The sequence below is a fragment of the Trichosurus vulpecula genome, chromosome 8 (genome assembly GCF_011100635.1).
Source record: "Trichosurus vulpecula isolate mTriVul1 chromosome 8, mTriVul1.pri, whole genome shotgun sequence".
NCBI lineage: Eukaryota > Metazoa > Chordata > Mammalia > Diprotodontia > Phalangeridae > Trichosurus > Trichosurus vulpecula.
The window spans coordinates 44,780,664-44,801,208 of NC_050580.1; the positions used below are offsets into that span (position 1 = coordinate 44,780,664).

General features: G+C 35.7%; 1 protein-coding gene across 1 annotated transcript in view; it reads left to right on the forward strand.

Annotated features, from left to right (window-relative positions):
• The first annotated feature begins 14,122 nt into the window (after nt 1-14,122).
• The window catches only part of LOC118829484 (scavenger receptor cysteine-rich domain-containing protein SCART1-like), a 33,794-nt gene continuing 27,371 nt past the window's right edge, over nt 14,123-20,545 (forward strand). Inside the window, exons 1-2 of the mRNA XM_036736486.1 lie at nt 14,123-14,132; nt 19,583-19,903. Coding sequence (XP_036592381.1) covers nt 14,123-14,132; nt 19,583-19,903 — 331 coding nt within the window. The remainder of the gene's footprint in view (nt 14,133-19,582; nt 19,904-20,545) is intronic.

The window sequence follows — 20,545 nt, forward strand, 5'->3', positions numbered from 1 at the left end:
ATAATTTTCAGGGATCAATGCTGTTCTCATCTTCAATAATAATTATGTGATGCTCTGAGTAAAGGAAGATGGGATCAAGTTTTAGTGGCAAGCTGGTAAAGTGTTTTTAAAGCAATTCATGCACTCTTCTGAGGCATCTGAGCCAGTAATTAAAGGACATTACCCAGCTCTCCTATTTTCAATATTTTTCCCAGAGAAGTTAGAGCTTCAGTCACCTCCCTTGATGTAACTTCTGTTGTTCATTGTGTTGACAATACACAAGCTTTCTGTTTCATTTTTGATCCAACTTTTTGATTTTGTTGTGTTGGACTTCTTTTAACCATATAGATGGCTAGAAATTTTCTATATCCTCATTCATAGGTTATCTTTCTTCTCTAATTTCTTTTTGCCTTTTATGCTTCTATGATATAGTTTTTTTTATTTTTTGGTAATTTATTAGATACAGTTATATGCCAACAAACCTGAGAATGTAATAGAAACAGAGGATTACCTATGAGTATATAAAATAGTCAGATTAACAGAACACCAAAAAGAGGTCTTAAATAATCTAATTTCTTTTTTTTTAATTTAAATTTATTTATTTAACATATTTGGTTTTCAACATTGATTTTCACAACAGTTTGGATTACAAATTTTCTCCCCATTTCTACCCTCCCCTCACTCCAAGATGGCATATATTCTGGTTGCCCTGTTCCCCAGTCAGCCCTCCCCTCTATCACCCCCCTCCCCTCTCATCCCCTTTTCCCTTCCTTTCTTGTAGGGCAAGCGCAATTTCTACGCCCCATTGCCTGTGTATCTTATTTTTTAGTTGCACGCAAAAACTTTTTTTTTTGAACATCTGTTTTTAAAACTTTGAGTTCCAAATTTTCTCCCCTCTTCCCTTCCCACCCACCCTCCTTAAGAAGTCGAGCAATTCAACCTAGGCCACACGTGTATCATTATGTATAACCCTTCCACAGTACTCATGTTGTGAAAGGCTAACTATATTTTGCTCCTTCCCAACCCATCCCACTTTATTGAATTTTCTCCCTTTACCCTGTCCCCTTTCCAAAGTGTTTGTTTTGATTACCCCCACCCCCATCTGCCCTCCCCTCCATCATCCCCCCCTTTTATTTTTTTTTATCTTCCTCCCTCTTCTTTCCTGTGGGGTAAGATACCCAACTGAGTATGTATGGTATTCCCTCTTCAGGCCAAATCTGATGAGAGCAAGGTTCACTCATTCCCCCCTTACCTGCCCTCTCCCCTCCTCCCACAGAGCTGCTTCCTCTTGCCACCTTTATGCGAGATAATCCACCCCATTCTATCTTTCCCTATCTCCCTCTCTCAGTATGTTGCTCTCTCATCCCTTAATTTCATTTTATTTCTTTTAGATATCTTCCCTTCATCTTCAACTCACCCTGTGTCTACTCTCTCTCTTTTACATATATATATATATACACACACACATATATATATATATATACACATACATACATACACATACATACATATACACATAGATATATACATACATACACATTCACTTATATATATATACATAAACATATATATACATATATATGCATATTCTCTTCAACTACCCTAATACTGAGGTCTCATGAATCATACACATCATCTTTCCATGTAGGAATATAAACAAAACAGTTCACCTTTAGTAAGTCCCTTGCAATTTCTGTTTCTTGATTACCTTTTCATGCTTCTCTTGATTCTTGTGTTTGAAAGTCAAATTTTCTATTCAGTTCTGGTCTTTTCACTGAGAAAGCTTGAAAGTCCTCTGTTTTATTGAAAATCCATATTTTGCCTTGGAACATGATACTCAGTTTTGCTGGGTAGGTGATTCTAGGTTTTAATCCTAGCTCCATTGACCTCCGGAATATCGCATTCCAAGCCCTTCGATCTCTTAATGTAGAAGCTGCCAGATCTTGGGTTATTCTGATCGGGTTTCCACAGTACTCAAATTGTTTCTTTCTGGCTGCTTACAGTATTTTCTCCTTGACCTGGGAGCTCTGGAATTTGGCGACAATATTCCTAGGAGATTTCTTTTTGGGATCTATTTGAGGAGGCGATCGATGGATTCTTTCAATTTCTATTTTGCCCTGTGGCTCTAGAATATCAGGGCAATTCTCCTTGATAACTTCTTGAAAGATGGTATCTAGGCTCTTTTTTTGATCATGGCTTTCAGGTAGTCCAATAATTTTTAAATTATCTCTCCTGGATCTATTTTCCAGGTCAGTGGTTTTTCCAATGAGATATTTCACGTTGTCTTCCATTTTTTCATTCCTTTGGTTCTGTTTTATAATATCCTGATTTCTCATAAAGTCACTAGCTTCCACTTGCTCCAATCTAATTTTTAAAGTAGTATTTTCTTCAGTTTTGGACCTCCTTTTCCATTTGGCTAATTCTGCCTTTCAAGGCATTCTTCTCCTCATTGGCTTTTTGGAGCTCTTTTGCCATTTGAGTTAGTCTGTTTTTTAAGGTGTTGTTTTCTTCAGTGTATTTTTCAGTATTTTTTTGGGTCTCCTTTAGCAAGTCATTGACTTGTTTTTCATGGTTTTCTCGCATCCTTCTTATTTCTCTTCCCAATTTTTCCTCTACTTCTCTAACTTGCTTTTCCAAATCCTTTTTGAGCTCTTCCATGGCCTGGGACCAGTTCATGTTTTTCTTGGAGGCTTTTGGTGTAGGCTCTTGCACTTTATTGACTTCTTTAGGCTGTATGTTTTGATCTTCTTTGTCAGCAAAGAAAGAATGCAAAGTCTGAGACTGAATCTGGGTGCGTTTTCGCTGCCTGGCCATATTCCCAGCCAACTAACTTGACCTTTGAGTTTTTCAGTGGGGTATGACTGCTTGTAGACTACAGAGTTCTATGTTCCACGTTTGGGGGGGAGGTGCCAGCTCTACCACACCAGCACTGCTCCTTCTCCAACCCCCAACCCAAACTGGGCTTAGATCTTCAGCAGGCTGTTGCACTCCTGCTCTGATCCGCCACTTAATTCCTCCCACCAGGTGGGCCTGGAGCCGGAAGTAACAACAGCTGTAGCTGCCCCACCTCCACTGCCCCCGGGGCTGGAAGCCGAACCGCGAACTCCTTCTACTCTCGCAGCTTTTCCCACTAACCTTCTCCGCAGTCTTTGGTGTTTGTGGGTCGAGGGATTTGGTAACTGCCGCAGCTCACTGATTCAGGGCGCTAGGGCCCCCTCCGCCTGGCTTCTGGTCTGGATGTTCCACGCTGCTCAGGCTGGGCTCTGCTCCACTCCGTTCCCAGCTCCTAGCTCTGAGCTCCGTGTGGGATAGACCTCACCCAGAGACCATCCAGGCTGTCCTGGGCTGGAGCCCTGCTTCCCTCTGCTGTTCTGTGGGTTCTGCCGTTCTAGAATTGGTTCAGAGCCATTTTTTATAGGTTTTTGGAGGGGCTCGGTATGGGGCTCACTCCAGTCCCTGCTTACCAGCCGCCATCTTGGCTCCGCCCCCTATGATATAGTTTTTGATGGTAAATTTTTCTTTATTCTGCTTCGACTCTCCTGCTTTAAATTTTTGTCTTTCATTTTAAATTATTGATAAAGAGTATCAATTATTTATGATATACCTCATTTTCTGGATTGCATTTTGCATTTTTCTTTTTCTGGTCTTTAATCAGATGATATGATATTCAAGTTTTCTACTGCATACCAGTTAAATATTAATGTCAAATCCCAGTACCTTTCTGTGGGTCCTCAATAGTTTTCTCAAATTGCTTCTCAGACTGTAGGGTTTGACTCTCGTCTCTATAAGTAATCCTGGATAGCTTGACTATGATCAGTACCATGGCAATGGCTGCAGCATATTCTGTCATTTGCAGGTCCTGAAATGATTTTACACTCTCTGTCAAATATGTGTGAGAATGCATTCATTTCATGATGGTTCTAGTAGGTAACAATGTTGTTTGGTAATGTTTGGCATAGGACATGGAGGGAGATGGTTTAATCCCATTGTGGTTCTGCCTAGCTGTCATTTTATAAAACATGTTTGCTATAGTTCAAATGTTAGTTTGATTCATGCCATTAAACTAAAAAAGAACTCTTTACCATTGCATTCAAAATATGTTAATTTCCTTTCTGACACCGTTTGAAACACAGGCATTATTTTTGCCTTCTGTTTCATCTCTAGGTATTACTTCTGGAGTTAGTATTAAGCAGAGATTTCCCATTTTCCATCCAGGTTCTTCAGCTTTTCCCTCTTTACCTTTAAGAAACTCCCTAGTTCCTGCTCTTGTTCTATCTGTATGGGATTAGAAATGAAGTTACTTCTATGATTGTCCTATGTTGATATGAGATGTGAATCTCAGATCTGAGGGTATAGTTGATAAAAAAATTGTATGAACGTTTTGTCTATAACTGGGAAGAGCTGTTTCTTTTGTTATAATATAATACTCTGGTACATAATAAAGGCATTCAAATCTTCAGTACATTTTATTTACATTCATGGCTTGCTCGACATAGCGTTCAATGTCATATTTACCAAAACATCTCTGCAAAGTCAGGTATTGGTATTTTTCATTTGTTTGGATGTATCTTACTTTCTTTGGGCACTAGAACAAAACAGAATATGACTTACTTTGCTCTCTTCCACATTATGCTGATTATCATGATGATTTCCAGTAAGGCCACCTTACAATCTTATACCATTTCATCTACTTCTTAGATTCACAAGAGCAGTTAAAGCAATAAAGACAATAATCTAGCAAGTGGTGTTACCAGAACGCAATCATCTTTCAAGGTTTCTTATGTGCCTTCACAACTACTCCAGAGGTCTTGGGTCTCAGTTCCTCTAACTGCTATCCATTACTCTTTCTGACATTCACGTACTTTGACATTTTTCTTTCCCAAAACCTAAAATAGGTTGGACTTAGAAGAGGTTATTGTTATTATTATTATTTTTTCATTATCATCTTCTTTAAAGGGAATCAGAAAGAATTGAACTCAAGACAAATTGCAATCCTGCTGGCACCCTTTTTGTTGTTGCTGAACACTCTACAGACTTTTGATTGGATAGATAAAATAAACTTTGTATCTGAATAAAATTATTTGGCCATCATAAACTCATCTGTTTCCATCAACAAATATGCACAACAATCACTTTTTCTGTGCTGTTTTACTGATCTAATATTGGCTGAGTTCACGTAGATGTCTCATATTTGAGTCTTTTCTTGGATCTTAGCCATTTTTGGAGGGTCCATCAGGAGATTAACAAATAGTGAAATACCTGACACATAGTAGGTGTTTAATTAATATTCATTGACTCTCTGGTTATATGTGCTCATTAATCAGCTCTTATGATTACTTTATAAAGTAGTATCTATTTCAAAAGTATTTCTGTAGGTTTTTGACTTGTTCTTCATGTTCTCTAAAAATGTCTATCATTCTCCTTCTTATTCATCTTATTGTAGTTGCCTTAGAATAGTGGGCTCTATGTTTTGTTAATATTGTGTAAATTTTCTTTAATATAATTTCCTTGTCTATTACAGTCCATTTTACAGACCTGATAGTATATGTGAAGTTGGTCATATTTGGGTATTAATTATTTTAAATATATTTTCCTATTCAACTTTGATTTCAGGATGCCCAAGTCTCTCATATTCAGTGACTGCCTTCTCTCTACTGTTTTCATATTTGATATGTCTTGCCTGGAAGAAACAAAATTATTTATAGACATTGCCTTTATCCGTGGGTTCAAAGTGACCTTGCATTCAAGTCTTAAGTCTCCATCTTTCCTTTGTATACGTCAGAGAACTTATGGTCAAATCCAAATGACTTTTAAAGATCATTTGAAAAAAATTCCACAAGATAAAAAAAAAAAAACCTTTTAATGTGTGTTTTTTCCCCCATGTTGGAGCCATATGGCTTTGTGGCTTCCATATAAATAAAGTGATTAATAAGATATATTCATTTCATTTCTTTACTTTGGAAGCCATACTTAGTTCTATTTAGGAGAAATGATAGTGGATTTAAGGCTAGGCAGAACCCCAATGAGCTTAAACCACCTCCCTGAAAAAAATCACATTTTATATTAGTTATTCTTGACAATTTTGTGTTAGTGCAATAGCTTTCCCTATGGACATCAAATACTTAACTGTTTTCATTCTACTTGGATATATTTTGTGTATTTATAGTATATGAATAAGTCACAAATGAGGAACTGAATCAAAACCTTTGTGATAATCAATAAAGGAAGTATAAATATTTTAGCTGCTTTGGGGTTGTTTGCTCAAAAATTACTGAATTATTTAGTTAGCATTTATATTGCTGGAACTTCTTGGCACACCTTTCCCACACCTCATCCAATATATTATTTTATTTTAAAATCTTTATTTTATAATCCTATTATGTGTATGGCATATAACGTTATATATAATAATATTATTGATAACTAACAATAACAACAATGATATAATAATTTTTCTCTTGTGCCCTTCGTAACACCTAGGATGATACTCGTAAACAACAGATATTGAGTGAATGTTTCAAGATTGAAATTCTTTGAAATGTGCATTTTCTTATAGAATGATAGTGCTAAGCACATTGTAGACACAAATGCTTACTAATGAATGGTCAAAATATGAGAATCATAGGAGGTAAAGATAAAGTCTTAATGAATGTCAGGCAAGTATTGATTGGCAGAACCTGGATTTAAACATAGGTTCTTTGGTTCCAAATTTGGTATTTTTTCTATCGATAGTATGTTCTGTAGTAAAGATGTTTGGGCAACTCATGTTTCCTTTCCTTTTAAATGTGTTGATAGGTAGATACAACTGGTATCAACAATGGCTGGTATTAGGTGGACTGTGGTTTTCTGGTTAGATATGAAAAAGAAATGATATTGATTTGGACAGTTTCTGGAAAAAAGTAAAGACGAATGATCACATATCAAGGCCCTTGTAGATAGGACTGATGCTTTGAGTAAGGCTTGGGATAGATGACTTATAAAAAAAACCTATCGTTCATATGGGATCATCATATTGAGAATGGGAAAGGAACTTGGAGATTATCTGTCCCATTCCTCTCATTTTACAAAGGTGGAAACTAAGGTCTATTGAGAAGCGATTGCCTCACAGGTAGTAAATGTCAGAGTAAAGATGTAATTAGTAGCTTTAATTGTACAATTGTGTGAATCTGTGAATAAGAGGGGGAACAAAATAAGGGGCCTTAGTAGAATCAAGAATGAGGGATTAGATAATTAATTTTATTGTGTCATGATTAGCATGGAAAAATACTACCCTGGTTAGAGATCTGATTCAAGTTGCATGCCTTTATTTTCCCACATGATTTTTGCCATCATTTTATAAAACGTGTTGCAAATAATGGTCCTTAGATAGGTATGTTTGTTGAGAAGAATTTGTGGAGATGAGAACTCATAAGAATGGAATCTGTGTGCAGCTGTTTAGCCCCCAGTCAGTGGGTTATCGGTGTCTGGAGGAAACCCACAATAACAGGGCCTCTTCACTCATGTATGGTGCTATTTGAGGCTGATAACCCCATTGGCTGTTTGGCTGCACTAATGACAGATGAAACCCTCTGATAATCTCTGAAAAGGTAATTGAGGTTTCCAATGGCCTCCAATGTGAAGCCGTTGTTAGTATTTGTATCTATACATTTATTTCCCAGAATGTAATTTTCACTCCTCTCCCCAAGTGCAGTCTGTTGGAATCTCAAAGAGTAGATAGAGGAGGTCAGGTGGCCATGAAAGTGGTTCTCTATATGCTGGGACTTGGGCCTCTCCTCCTCGCTCTCTGGACAGTTCCCATTGGTAAGTCTCTTCTTTATGGAGCATGTTGTTGATACCTCTTGAATCCCCTTTTTGTGTATTTTTATGTTTTATAGTTATTTGTGTATGGGATCTATCCCCTTACAAGATGGAAGACTCAGAGTAGGGAGTCTTATTTATTGTGTATCATTCTCAGACCCCCACCTAATATCTGATGGTAAGTACTTAATTCATGCTTGTTGAATTGAACGGAATCTGCTGGTCCCAGTTCTATTTTCAGCATTCTTGTCGAGATCCAAAGCATGCCTTGCAGATGTTTAGGCTTTGTTTAAATCAATCGCTGAACACATCCTGCATTTTCTTTCTTCTGGGTCTTTGATCTTGAAGTCTTTCCCCATGAAACTGATACCAAGGTTCTGCTGATCTTGTTTTGAATTGCTTCATATGTATTTTTCCATATTTCCTTGTATTTTTCTTGTCACTTCTATAGTGACAAAACATTTCCTTACATTAATATACTACTACTTACTCAACTTCTTGCCTACTCTTGGATATAAAAGTTGTTTCTCGTCTTTCACCTTTGAAAATAAACTATGAGTCTATATAAATATATACATTTTTATGATATCTTTAGAATAAAATCTCACATTGGTTTCTATGATCATAAGCTTTTACAGCTGAAATGGACCCTTAGACATCATCTAATATAGCACTTTATAGTTAAAGAAATCAAGGTGCCAAGGAGTTAAGTGACTTATTCAAGGTCTTGCAGGTAGTGATGGAGGCAGGATTTGGACTCAGGTCTTTTGACTTCAAATGGAATATTCATTCTCTTATATTGCTTTATGATTCTAATTGTATACTTCCAGATCATGCTCTAAAGACTTAATATTAGTCTCTAGTCCCACCAACAATATTATAGATTATCTGTATTCCCATAGCCCTACCTACATTGGGTTTTATTTTTATTTTTTAAATTATTCTTTTGGCTAAATTAGTGAAATGTAACATCTTACTGAAGTCTTATTCCAATGTCTCATGGTGGCTTGGAGATGAACCTATATTCTTGAAGAATGTGCTAGTGGATTTCACTCTGGCAGATCCTACCAAACTACAAAGACCCTTAATGTGGACAATATGTACGATGATTATCTGAGGATCAAAATGGCTAAGTTCTGAGAGTGTCATTACCAATTTGCCTACAGAGTTATACATTTTTTTCATAACAGTGACTTAAGAAGGTTGACTCAGTATAGAAAAGTTTTGCTCTTTTTCAGTGAAAGGAAGACCTACTCCAACAAAATCCTTGATTCTTTAAGTACTGCTATATGAGGGGGCATTTTAAGATTGCCCAAAATTTTTTTCTGATTATTAGGGAATTTAAACATCATTTAAAGTATTTATTAATAATTTGTACTTCATTTAAATAATTACATATTTATATCCCTTGACCATTCCACCCCCCCCCCCTTTATAGGGTATGGGAATGGGAGAGTGATGTCAGGCCTTTCAATATTTTGACAGATGCTTGATGCCAGACCATCAAATATTTTCCCCAACTTGTTTTTTTCTCCTTATTTTAAATATTTGCTTTTTGTCATGGAAAATTCCACGACTTTCTAAAAATCAAATTTAACCATTTTGTTATCAAGAATTTCTTCTTTGTTCAATGATAAACATTTTCTCCATAATGAGATCAAATGTGTCGTTCTTTTTTCTTCTTTATGTGTTACTGTTTTGTATTTAGACCATTGGTCGAGTTTAAATTTGTTGCAACCTAATTATAAAATATAGATTTAAACACACATTTTACCATAGAGCTACTCAATTTTCCCCTAATTTTATTCCCCTTTGTGTGTAGTCATGCATTTATCGAACTCTAGCTTCCCATATTTTAAAGTCTGTTGGTGTACTTTCTATTTCATTGTGCTAGTTCTCAATTTTTTGCCCTATATAAGAAAAATTTAAAAATTTGCTGCTTTATGATAATATTTGGAAATTTGATCAGGAGAGTACTACTTCAACAATATTCTTCAGAGCTCTTCTTGATATTCTCTCCTTTCTAATTTTTCTTTTTGAATTTAGTGATAATTTGTCCAATTGAATGAAATAGCCTATTGGTATTTTAATTGTTATTCCATTAAATTTATCAATTAACTTGATAAACATTAACATGTTCTCACTATATTTGCTTGACCTAACTATTCCCTCCATTTATTAACTTCTTTTTTGATTTTTGCCAAAATTATTTGGGAATTGTTTTTGTAGAAGTCTTGTATATCTCTTGATTAGCTAGTGCCCAAATATTAGATAAATTTTGTTGTTTTTGCAAATAGTAATATTGTACAGATTTTTCACATATTTTAAATGGAAATTCAGAGGATTTTACATTCATATCAAATTGCTTATGTATATAAGTTTTTTTTCCCGAATGTCTTGAGTTTTCTAGTTATAGAATCATGTTATTTTAAAGTATGTCTATTTTATCTCCACTCTCCATATTGATTGCTTTAATTTCCTCTCATTCTTAAGCTGATGCGCTTTGACCATTTCTTCTTATATGGGTGGTAATACTTGATAGCCCTACTTCAAACTTAATTTTAGTGAAAATGCTTCTAATATTTCTCACTTTTAAGTAATATTAGCTTATGGTTTCAAATGTATGATTCTTATCATATTAAGGAGAACTCTTTCTTTTCCTATTTTTTAAAACAAAAATGAACACATGTTTTATTAGGACTTTTGCTGCATCTAATAATATTTTCATGTGGACTCTTTTTCTTCTGCTTGATGTTTTGTTATATTGTTCCTTTTCTGATTTTAAACAAACTCTTTCCTAGTACTTACACAGTGCTTGGGATATAATAAGAACTTAATAAATGTTTTTTGGCTGACTGACTCTTACATTATTCTTTGTCATAATTAGTATTTTGAGGGGATTAGAGTACAACTTTGTGTTATTTATAACATTTTATTTAATATATTTTGCATGGTCCAGGAATCAAAATCATATTCACCTCAGAAAGAATTAGGTTGTCCACCATCATTTTCCGTTTTCAAAATGTTTCTGTTGCATAAATGTTTATGCTCTTCCAGCATGACACAATGTGCTACATTTTGCCTTGGAGGATGTGGGTTCAAATACAAGGTATGCCACTTTCTACCTACATGACCTTTGGCAGCTTGTTTTTTTTTCATTGCTTGGTAAAGTTCCTGGCACATAGTAAGGGCTTGTTATTCAGTCATTTCCAGTCGTGTTCAATTCTTCATGACCCCATTTGCGGTTTAATTGGCAAAGATGCTGGGATGGTTTGCCACTTCCTTCTCCAGCTCATTTTACAGATGAGGAAACTGAGGCAAACAGGGTTAAATGACTTGCCCAGAGTCACACAACTTCTAAATGTCTGAGGCTGGATTTGAACTCAGGTCTTTCTGACTCCAGGCTGGGCACTCTATCCACTGCACTATGTAGCTGCCCCATGTAAGGGCTTACCAAGTGCTTACTGAGTGATTAAGATGAAGTGAATCCATTTGTTGATCTATCCAATCCTGGTGCATTTTCATAGGAGTGATCTTAAATGGCCTGGTATTTCTCCTTCTAAGACTGGTCTATTTATGTTTTTTGCTTCTTGCTTTACACATTTTAAAAGTAACCTGTAAATAAGCAATCATTTCTTTTATACTTAAAATTTTTTATTGGAAAATAGGTAGAAATCTTTGATAACTTTTAAAAAATGACTTTTGCCCTTGTGTTCATCACTTTCTCATTCCTGAACTTGGTAATATTGACTTTACTTAACTTTGACTAGGTTTTCTTACTAGATCTTGCTTTTATTTACCACTTCAATTGTTTTCTTAATTTAACTCATACTAGTCTCAGGTGTTATCTGAGGTAGAAACAGCTAAGTGTCACAATAGATAGAATGTTGAATTTGGCATTAGACACTTACTAGTTGTCTCATCCTAGGCAAGTCATTTAACATTCTGCCTGCCTTGGTTACTTCGAAGATGTGTAAAGTGAGAATAACAATAGCCTTAGAACGTAGGGTTATGGTGAGATTATACTTGGAAAGTACTTTGCGAATCTTAAAGTAATATATGCATGTTTGCTATTATGATTATTATTTTCATCTTTTTTCTCTTTTTCTACTGTTGCTTTGTACCTTTCTTAATTCTTTAAAATGAAAAATCAAGTTACTATTTAAAAAATCGTATAGGACTCTCTGCTGTAAAAAAATACCTCCAAATATTGCTTTTATTTCATCCCACAGATTTGGAAATGCAGCCCAACTATTTTCATTGTCTTTGATTTAATTTTCTATATTTATAATTTGTTTTTTCACCTAGGTAGAGCCACAAGTGGCTTAAATCATCTCCCTGAAAAATGTCATATTTTATATTAATTATTCTTAACATTTTTGTGTTAGTGTAATAGCTTTCCCCATGGACATCAAATATTCTCTTGTTCTCAGTCCACTTGGATATATTTTATGTATTTACAGGTTATCAAGGTCACATGTGAGGAATTGAATTAAAAGCTTTGTGATAATCAACAAAAGAAGTATAAATATTATAGCTGCTTTTGGGTCACTTGTTCAATAATTATTGAATTAATTAGTTGTTCCTTATACTGATGAAACTCCTTGGCATACCTTTTCCTCTCCTCATCCAATATATTGTTTTATTTTAAATTATTTATTGTTTATAATGTTATTATGTGTATTATATATAACATCATATATAATAATATTACTTTAAAAACAATAATATAATAATTTTCACCCAAGCATTATTTAATTGTTCTTTTAGTTTTCACATGGGATTCTTTTGCTCATGATATCATTATTTGCTACTTATTTATAAAACTAGAATACAAAATCTGTTTTTCTATATTTGCCTATATTTTTTCATGACCAAAGACATGAACATTTCTGTGCACATTTCTTGTATCCTTGAAAAATATATATATATTTGCTTTTTTACATTACATTCTCTCCATATGTCTATCAGATCTATTTTTAAAATACTCTTTCAAGTTCTGTAATTTCTCTCATTTATCCTTTGTTGGATTTATCTTATTTTTGCAGTAATGTGTTAGTTAGTTTCCCGCTAATATTGTTTTCAATATATTAACTTTGTAAGTGTTTGAGCTTTTCACTGGTTAATATCACTATGGAATTATTAGTTGCATATTTTAATACTCCAGTGGATCTCTAATCTCATCACTATGGGCATTCTCTCCATTTGTGGACATTATGGGCATCCCCTTTGCATTTGTGAGGCAAATCATAACAATTTGTCATATGGAACTCTCCTCTATGCCAGAGGTGATATTTCCAATCCAATGTCCAATGTCTTGAAATCTCTTGACTTTATAAGGATGCTAAAAGCATACATGAACTCTTTTCCTGACTATTTGATTGCCTCATTTTCTTTTTTATTACATATTTCTTAAGTGACATCCTATATACCACTATTTTGCATAATTTTTGCAATATTTTACAGGAATTAGAGGACTTGGTTTAACATCTTTGGTTTGCCACTTAACTACCTCTGTGAACTGGAGCAAAGTAGAATATCTGTGAGTCTCAATTTATAAAATAAGGGAGCTGAACTAGATGACCCTTTAAGTGGCCTTCTAGTTCTAAATCTGTGATCTCATGATAATTCTATAATTCCCGTTGCTCTCAGAGTGAGATTCAATTTTAATTGTCAGTAGGCAATACTATTCCATGACTTAGGCCATCTGACATTATCCAAAAAAATTGGTGTCAAAGTGATAGGCCAAATTAGTGGTATAACTCATTTGATATTAATAATAAGGAGGTCATCAAACAAGGTCATTTCTCCTCTTATGTCTTTCAAGGGACATTGTTTAGCTACAAACTTGGGCTCATTAAAATAATTGTGTAATTTTCCAAAAGCATTGTAACTTGATTTCCTTCTCTGGCATGAAGGACCCAGGTTATTATTTATCTTGAGAAGGTACCTAAAATATTCATAGTAATACATAATTTAGTTGTTTATCCAACTACCTATCACAGTCTTGACAATTCTTTATCCACTTAGTTTTTCTTGTGTGGATGGTAGAATTAACCTTTTGAGTGATTATGAATTTTATGTGAGCTGGGTGCTCAATGCAAATCTCAAACAGGAATTTCTGGAAGACTGTCATCTATATGGACTTTATCTTTGAGTTCTCTCTTCTGTGACAGTGAAGAATGTCTATAGGAAGCATAGATCTTCCTATTTTATGATTCATTTATTATTAATAATTACAGGGTCATCAAACAAGATTATTTCTATACATCTTTCGAGAGGCCTTTTATATTTATTTAACTTTCAGGAACATTGTTGATTAATTGCTTAATTCCACTTAGTAATTATGGGAAAAGGTAAGGTGTGTGTGGGGGGGCACCAGGAAAGGCCTCTGTTCCAAGCTCTGGAAATATAAATAGAAAAAGTGAGGATAATTCCTGTAGTTCCTGCATACAAGTTCATAGACTCCAGATTAAGAACACTAGCAGGCTAAAAAGAATATTAACTATACTGCTCTCTTCTGACAAGTTTTCTTCCATGAATATCAAATTCATGTATTATTCTTTGAAAAATATAAAAGCAGAAGTAATTTTCTTTTGGTGATAATTCACAGCAAGTGAGGCATAAAACAGGGCAACAAACATTCATTTAAATTGTGAGTCTTATACTCAAGAGTTTCACATGATACTTAGAGGAGAAAACATAAAACAGAGTTCAGTTGGCAATTGTAGGACAGATGACAAGACCCACAGGTTCCAAGGTAAGATGACCATGATGGAGAACTGCAGGGCGGAGAGGCAAGTCATATGGGAAGGTTTGGATGACCTTAGGAGTTAGTGGCAGAACAGATGGCAAAGGCTCATGTTCCTCCATCCAATTGAAAGGAATAGAGTTGTTGACTCCAATCTCATCCAAGTTCTGTGACCTGTCAAGTAGCCCTATAGAAGGTAGAAGGCAATAAATGTGAGTGCCCCCAATAGGGATGAGTCTTACCACTGTCTAGCCAACCTAGATAGGTTCTGTGATGACCAGGAGGCAGGAGAGGGATAAAGGGAGAAAACAAGGGCACTCCTGGGGTGGCCAGTATTCCTGCAACCTAGACCATCCTGAATGTGTTACGGGAAGTCTTGGGGTTAAGGCAGGGTGAGTCTCTGCCCCTAAAGAACTAAAATTCTCCTGAGTAACAGATCGTTTACACAGAGAAGCAAACTCAAGATATATATATATATATATATATATATATATATATATATATATATATATATATATGTATATATATGACATTTACATATATAATTTATATAAGTATATATGAAATAAGTGTATCTATATATACTTAGACCTACACACACACACAAACACACATACATAACACACACATATATACATATACACACACATACTTAAAGAGAGATAGTCTGGCCTAGTGGATAAAGAGCTAGCCTTGGAATCAGTATAGACCTACGATCAAATCTTGCCTTTGATACTATTGACTGTTTGACCCTGAGCAAATCACTTAACTTTTCATTGCCCCAAGTATCTCTTTAAAGTTATAAATTTTAGAGAAGGTGTTGACCTGCTTTTGTAGAAAATGTTTCCTCATGGTTATTATCATTGTCTGACTCTTCATGACTCCATTTGGGGTTTTTGTGGCAAAGATACTGGAGCAATTTGCCATTTCCTTCTCCAGCTCATTTTACAGATGAGGAGACTGAGGCAAGAGGGTGAAGTGACTTGCCCAGGGTCACACAGCTAGTAAGTGTCTGAGGCCAGATTTGAACTCAGGAAGTTGAATCTTCCTGACTCCCATCTTGCTACTCTATGGACTGCACCACCTAGCTGCCCTGTTTCCTCATTAGACATTCTCCATTATCAGTGAGTTCTGGTCTCATCCATCTCAAATTCAGGTGACAGTTGAGTTGGGTCTTGATGGGAGTGAGACATTCCAAGCAGAAGAGATAAGGAACAAGATCTTTCCTGGCATGGGGAATAGACTGTTCAAAAGTGTGGAACTGAGAGATGGAATATTGTGTCTCTGGAATCATAAGTAGTCTAATTTGGCTAGAAGTCCATGAGAGGGAATGCTTTAGAGTCATATTAGGAAGGGCTTTAATTGCCAGAGATATTTCTATTTTTTATTTTTTCCTAGAAAAAATAACATATTAGACTGGATGATGACTTATTGGGGATGTTGTCAAGAGAAATCTTGTTCACTTATTTTGGAAGACATGGCATCTGAAGTCTATCCTAACTTTGAGATTCTGTGATTTCATGAAGTGTAGGGGGAAAAGGACAGGAAGAAAAGATAAGAGGACAGGAAGAGACTGAGTTACAGGCAGAGGAGATGAGGTCAAAAGAGGGAAAGACCAAGTCACAGAAACAGGAGGTGAGGTCAGGCAGGCAGGAGATTACATCATCGTAGAGGGAGGAGGAGGAGGAGGAGGAGGAGGAGGCTATAGGGTCACAGGAAAAAAGGGTAGGGAGACAAAGCTGACTGGGCAGCAAAGGCTCTTGGGACTGGGTCACAGTTCTAGCTACCCCTTCCTCTTGCTCTTGCATGGGTGTTAACAGATCTAGGAGGGAGCATGATAAATTTGACAGGGTATTAGGAGGTGTACTCACGTGGTTGTCTGGCTGTTTTCTAAAAGGATGACCTCAGAATCTTGGAGCCAAAGGCTTAATCCTTTTCATGACCTTACCCTGCCCTCATCCATAGGAATCTAACTTGGTCCCCCTCAGTATCTTCCCAAGTCTGACCTGGACCTGGAGCCTGGAGCCTGGATTTCACTTAAAGCCTGAATGGAGCTAAGGCAGTCATTGATCTCACCATATGCATAGAAACCTCTTTTCATTGGTACTCTGAGTTAGACCTGCTCTTTGATAGTGGTGAGGTATTACAACTATGGTGAGCATATATTGCCTTGCCTTATGCTTCACTTGCTATTACTAATCAGAGTATCGCCAAAGAAAATGACTTTCGCTTTTACGTCTTTCAAAGAATATTGCATGAATTTGACATATTCAGGGAAGAAATATTGTTGGAAGAGAGTTTAGTTGGTCTGGGGTCTGTGCAATTGTTTTTAAGAAATATTTATTTTATGTCTTTAAAAACATATTCTTAGAAGAGGTTCATAGGCTTCTCCAGACTTCCATTAAGCAAATAAAAATAATGAAACCCTTGGCACATAAATTCATAGTTATGCTATATATTACACATATATATTACGCACACATACATATAAGATACTTTTAAGTTAATCTGTCCCACTTGCTACCTTCTCTATTCTACCATTGAACAAAATTTTTAAAAAAAGTCTGAAATACAGAACTTTATAGTCCTGCAAAAGCTAATTCTCACATTAGTCATGTCTGAAAATGTTTATCTCTTTCTGCATTTAAAGCTCCTCGCCTCTCTGTCTAGAGATGACTGGAATTTGCAGCCATTCTTTTGGACTCTTGCTTTATCATTGCATTGTTATGGGCTTTAAAAGTTGTTTTTCTCTATAATGTTATTATATAAATTGTTCTCCTAAGGGTGCTTACTTTGCTCTGCCTCATTTCACAGAGGTCTTCCCAGTTTCTTCTGAAATTTATAACTTTTAGGAAATATTTCCAAATGCTTTGCAGAATGATTGAATCAATTCACAATTCCATCGATAATGTACTAGTGTGCCTCTTTTCTTACAGCCTCTTCAGTATTTGTCATTCTACTCTCTTGTTATCTTTGCCGGTCTTATGGTTCTGGGGTAGAAGGTCAAAGTTGCTTTATTTTGAATTTCTCCAATCATTAGTGATTTAGAACATTTTTTCATATGGTTGTTGATAGTTTTGTTCTTTTAATTTGAAAATTGGCTGTTCCTGATGTTACCATATTGACTCTTGATGACCACCACATCCCTTTCTAAATGATTGTGAAATATCCCCTAGTAACACCTACTAGAACTTTGCTGGGAATTGAAGTCAAGTTCATTGGTCTATCATCTAAAGATTTCCCCTTGTTTCCTTTTTTGAAATGTAAAACAGCATTTGCCCATCTCAAGTACTGTGGTACATTTTATTCTTCATGATTTTTCAAAGATCATTGACATTTACTCAAGAATCACCTCTGCCAAAAATAATAGAAAAAGCCACTGGTAAAATTTAACTCTTCACCACTAATAATATTATTCGAAAAACATCCCAGAATGACAACCAGTTGATCAGGTTTATAACATAGAAACTCTAAGTATTTGAGAGATTCTGCACAAAATAGAAGAAACAAATTGTGGCCCAATGATTATCATGGGCGCAGAAGCCAAGGGCCCGACTCACAGTATACTGTGAAATATTTTTTTCCTTTAAAATTTATTTGTTTTTAGTTTGCAACATTCAGTTCCACAAGTTTTTGAATTCCAAATTTTCTCCCCCTTCTTTTCCTCCCCCCTCCCTACCCAAGATGGCATATGATCTAATACAGGTTCTACATATATCTTCACATTCAACATATTTTCACAATAGTCAAGTTGTAAAGAAGAATTATAATCAATGGGACAAAACATGAGAAAGAAGAAACAAAACAAAACAAAACAAAGAGAGAGAGTAACAGTTTGCTTCAATCTGCATTCAGAGTCTGTAACTCTTTCTCTGGATGTGCATAGCTTTTTCCATCACGAGTCTTTTGGAGTTGTCTTAGAACTTTGCATTGCTGAGAAGAGCCGAGTCTATCAGTTAGTCATCACAGATATAATGTGTTTGTAATTTTGTACACTGTTCTTCTGTTTCTGCTCCCTTCACTCAGTATCAGTTAATATATGTCATTCCAGGTTATTATGAAGTCCGTCTGCGCCTCATTTATTATAGCACAATAGTATTCCATTACATTCATATACCACAACTTATTTAGCCATTCCTCAATTGATGGGAATCCCCTTGATTTCCAATTCTTTGCCACCACAAAAGAGCTGCTATAAATATTTTTGTACATGTGGGTCCTTTTCCCACCTGTATGATCTCTTTGGGATACAGCCCTAGAAGTGGTATTGCTTGGTTAAAGGGTATGCACTTTTTTATAGCCCTTTGGGCATAGTCTGTGAAATAATTTTTGACCAAAAACAGTATTTCTCCATATCGGTTATTTCCCCCTTAATATGTTTTCTGTATCTTTCTTAGTATCTTTAAATTCTAGCTTCAGTTCCTTACACGTTTAAAAAAAATCTACATGCTCTTTTATTTTGTCAGCATTTTTGATCATGATTAATGATTGGTTAAATTCTTTAAGTGACTCTCTCATCCTTTTAAGGATGTCTCTGGATATCTTAAATCATCCTTTCTCCTGTTTCCCTCCATAGTTTTTTTATTTCATTGTATTAGTGTTCTTCACCTTGCTTATTTTCCTTTTGTGATTTTTAATAATAATTTTTGGTTTCAATTTATTTTTCTTCTATTTGGCTTTAAAAAAAAAACAGAGAATAAGAGGTGACTGACTCCTGTAGTGTCTAAACCTAACTTTGTGCCTGCTAGCAATTCATGTTACAGATGTGGTAACTGAAGTTTAGAGAATTTGTGACTTCTTCTAGGTTATACAGTTAATAAGAGACAGACCACTGGTCTCCTGACTTAAAGATCAAGTCTCCTTCTTCCTTTTTTTCATATGTCCCCGCAACTTTGCCACATGAAAAGCTAGCCGGTCTGAGGACATGACTCCATTTTAACAGAAGTATTATAATTTGATAGCATAAAAGGAGAGATTCCAGAAAAGATGATTTTATATCAGATTTTTCATGCTATGGATATTCTATTTTAATAAATGTCTGTTTATTTCTAAAAGGAGAAGCTGTGGTGGAATTGAAACTGGCATTCAGGCCAAACCCCTGTGATGGAGTAGTGCTGGTTAAACACCAAGAGTCATGGGGTTTTGTGTGTAATGAAGTCTGGACCCTGGCGGAGGCCTCTGTGATCTGTCGGCAGCTGGGCTGTGGGAGCGCGGTCGGCGCTCCCAAATATGTTCCCTTGCCTGGAGAGAGTCTCCAGCCATGGCTACATGGAGTTTCCTGTAAAGGAAATGAGTCAACTTTCTGGGAGTGTGATCTTGGGGAATGGAGTCAGAAAAATTGCTCCTATGAATGGGTTGTTGTAGTTCTTTGTTCAAGTAAGTCATCATGTTAATCATTTTTGTAAGAAGAAAACCTCTTCAGTAAAAAAGAAATTCTATCTATCTATCTACCTATCTATCTATCTGTCTATTGATCTATCTATTGATGTATCTCTCATCTGTCACTAAGTCATTTTTACCACTTGGTTGTGGCACGTGTGAAAATCCAGTGGGGATTATCTTAAAGAAAAAGAAATGGAAAGCCCTAAAATCCACTTGCTCAACAATCAGACTCGAATATCCTTTTCCTTGATCCCCGTGGATGCAGATCAGAGTAGGAGTAAGAATGGGAATGAGAAGAGTAGGCTCAGAAACCATGATGTTGAACAAGCAGAGGTCATGTGAGGTAGAACCTTGTACTGAACAAGCATTTGTTGAATGAATAAATAAATGAAGAAAATAATGAACATTTGCCATGAAGCCTTTCACAGCCCCTCCATACACAAAACCAGAAACCACAGTAATAAATCAATTTGCTCAGTGCCATTTGGGGTATGCCGGCATCACCTGCTGCCTAAAAGTGACCCATCATTGAACCACTCAGCTAGGTTCTCTTCAGAGTTTGTAAACTCTGTAAATTCCAATGGTAACCATTTGATGGATATTGAAGATGTTAGCGTAAGAGATTCTGTGGCAATT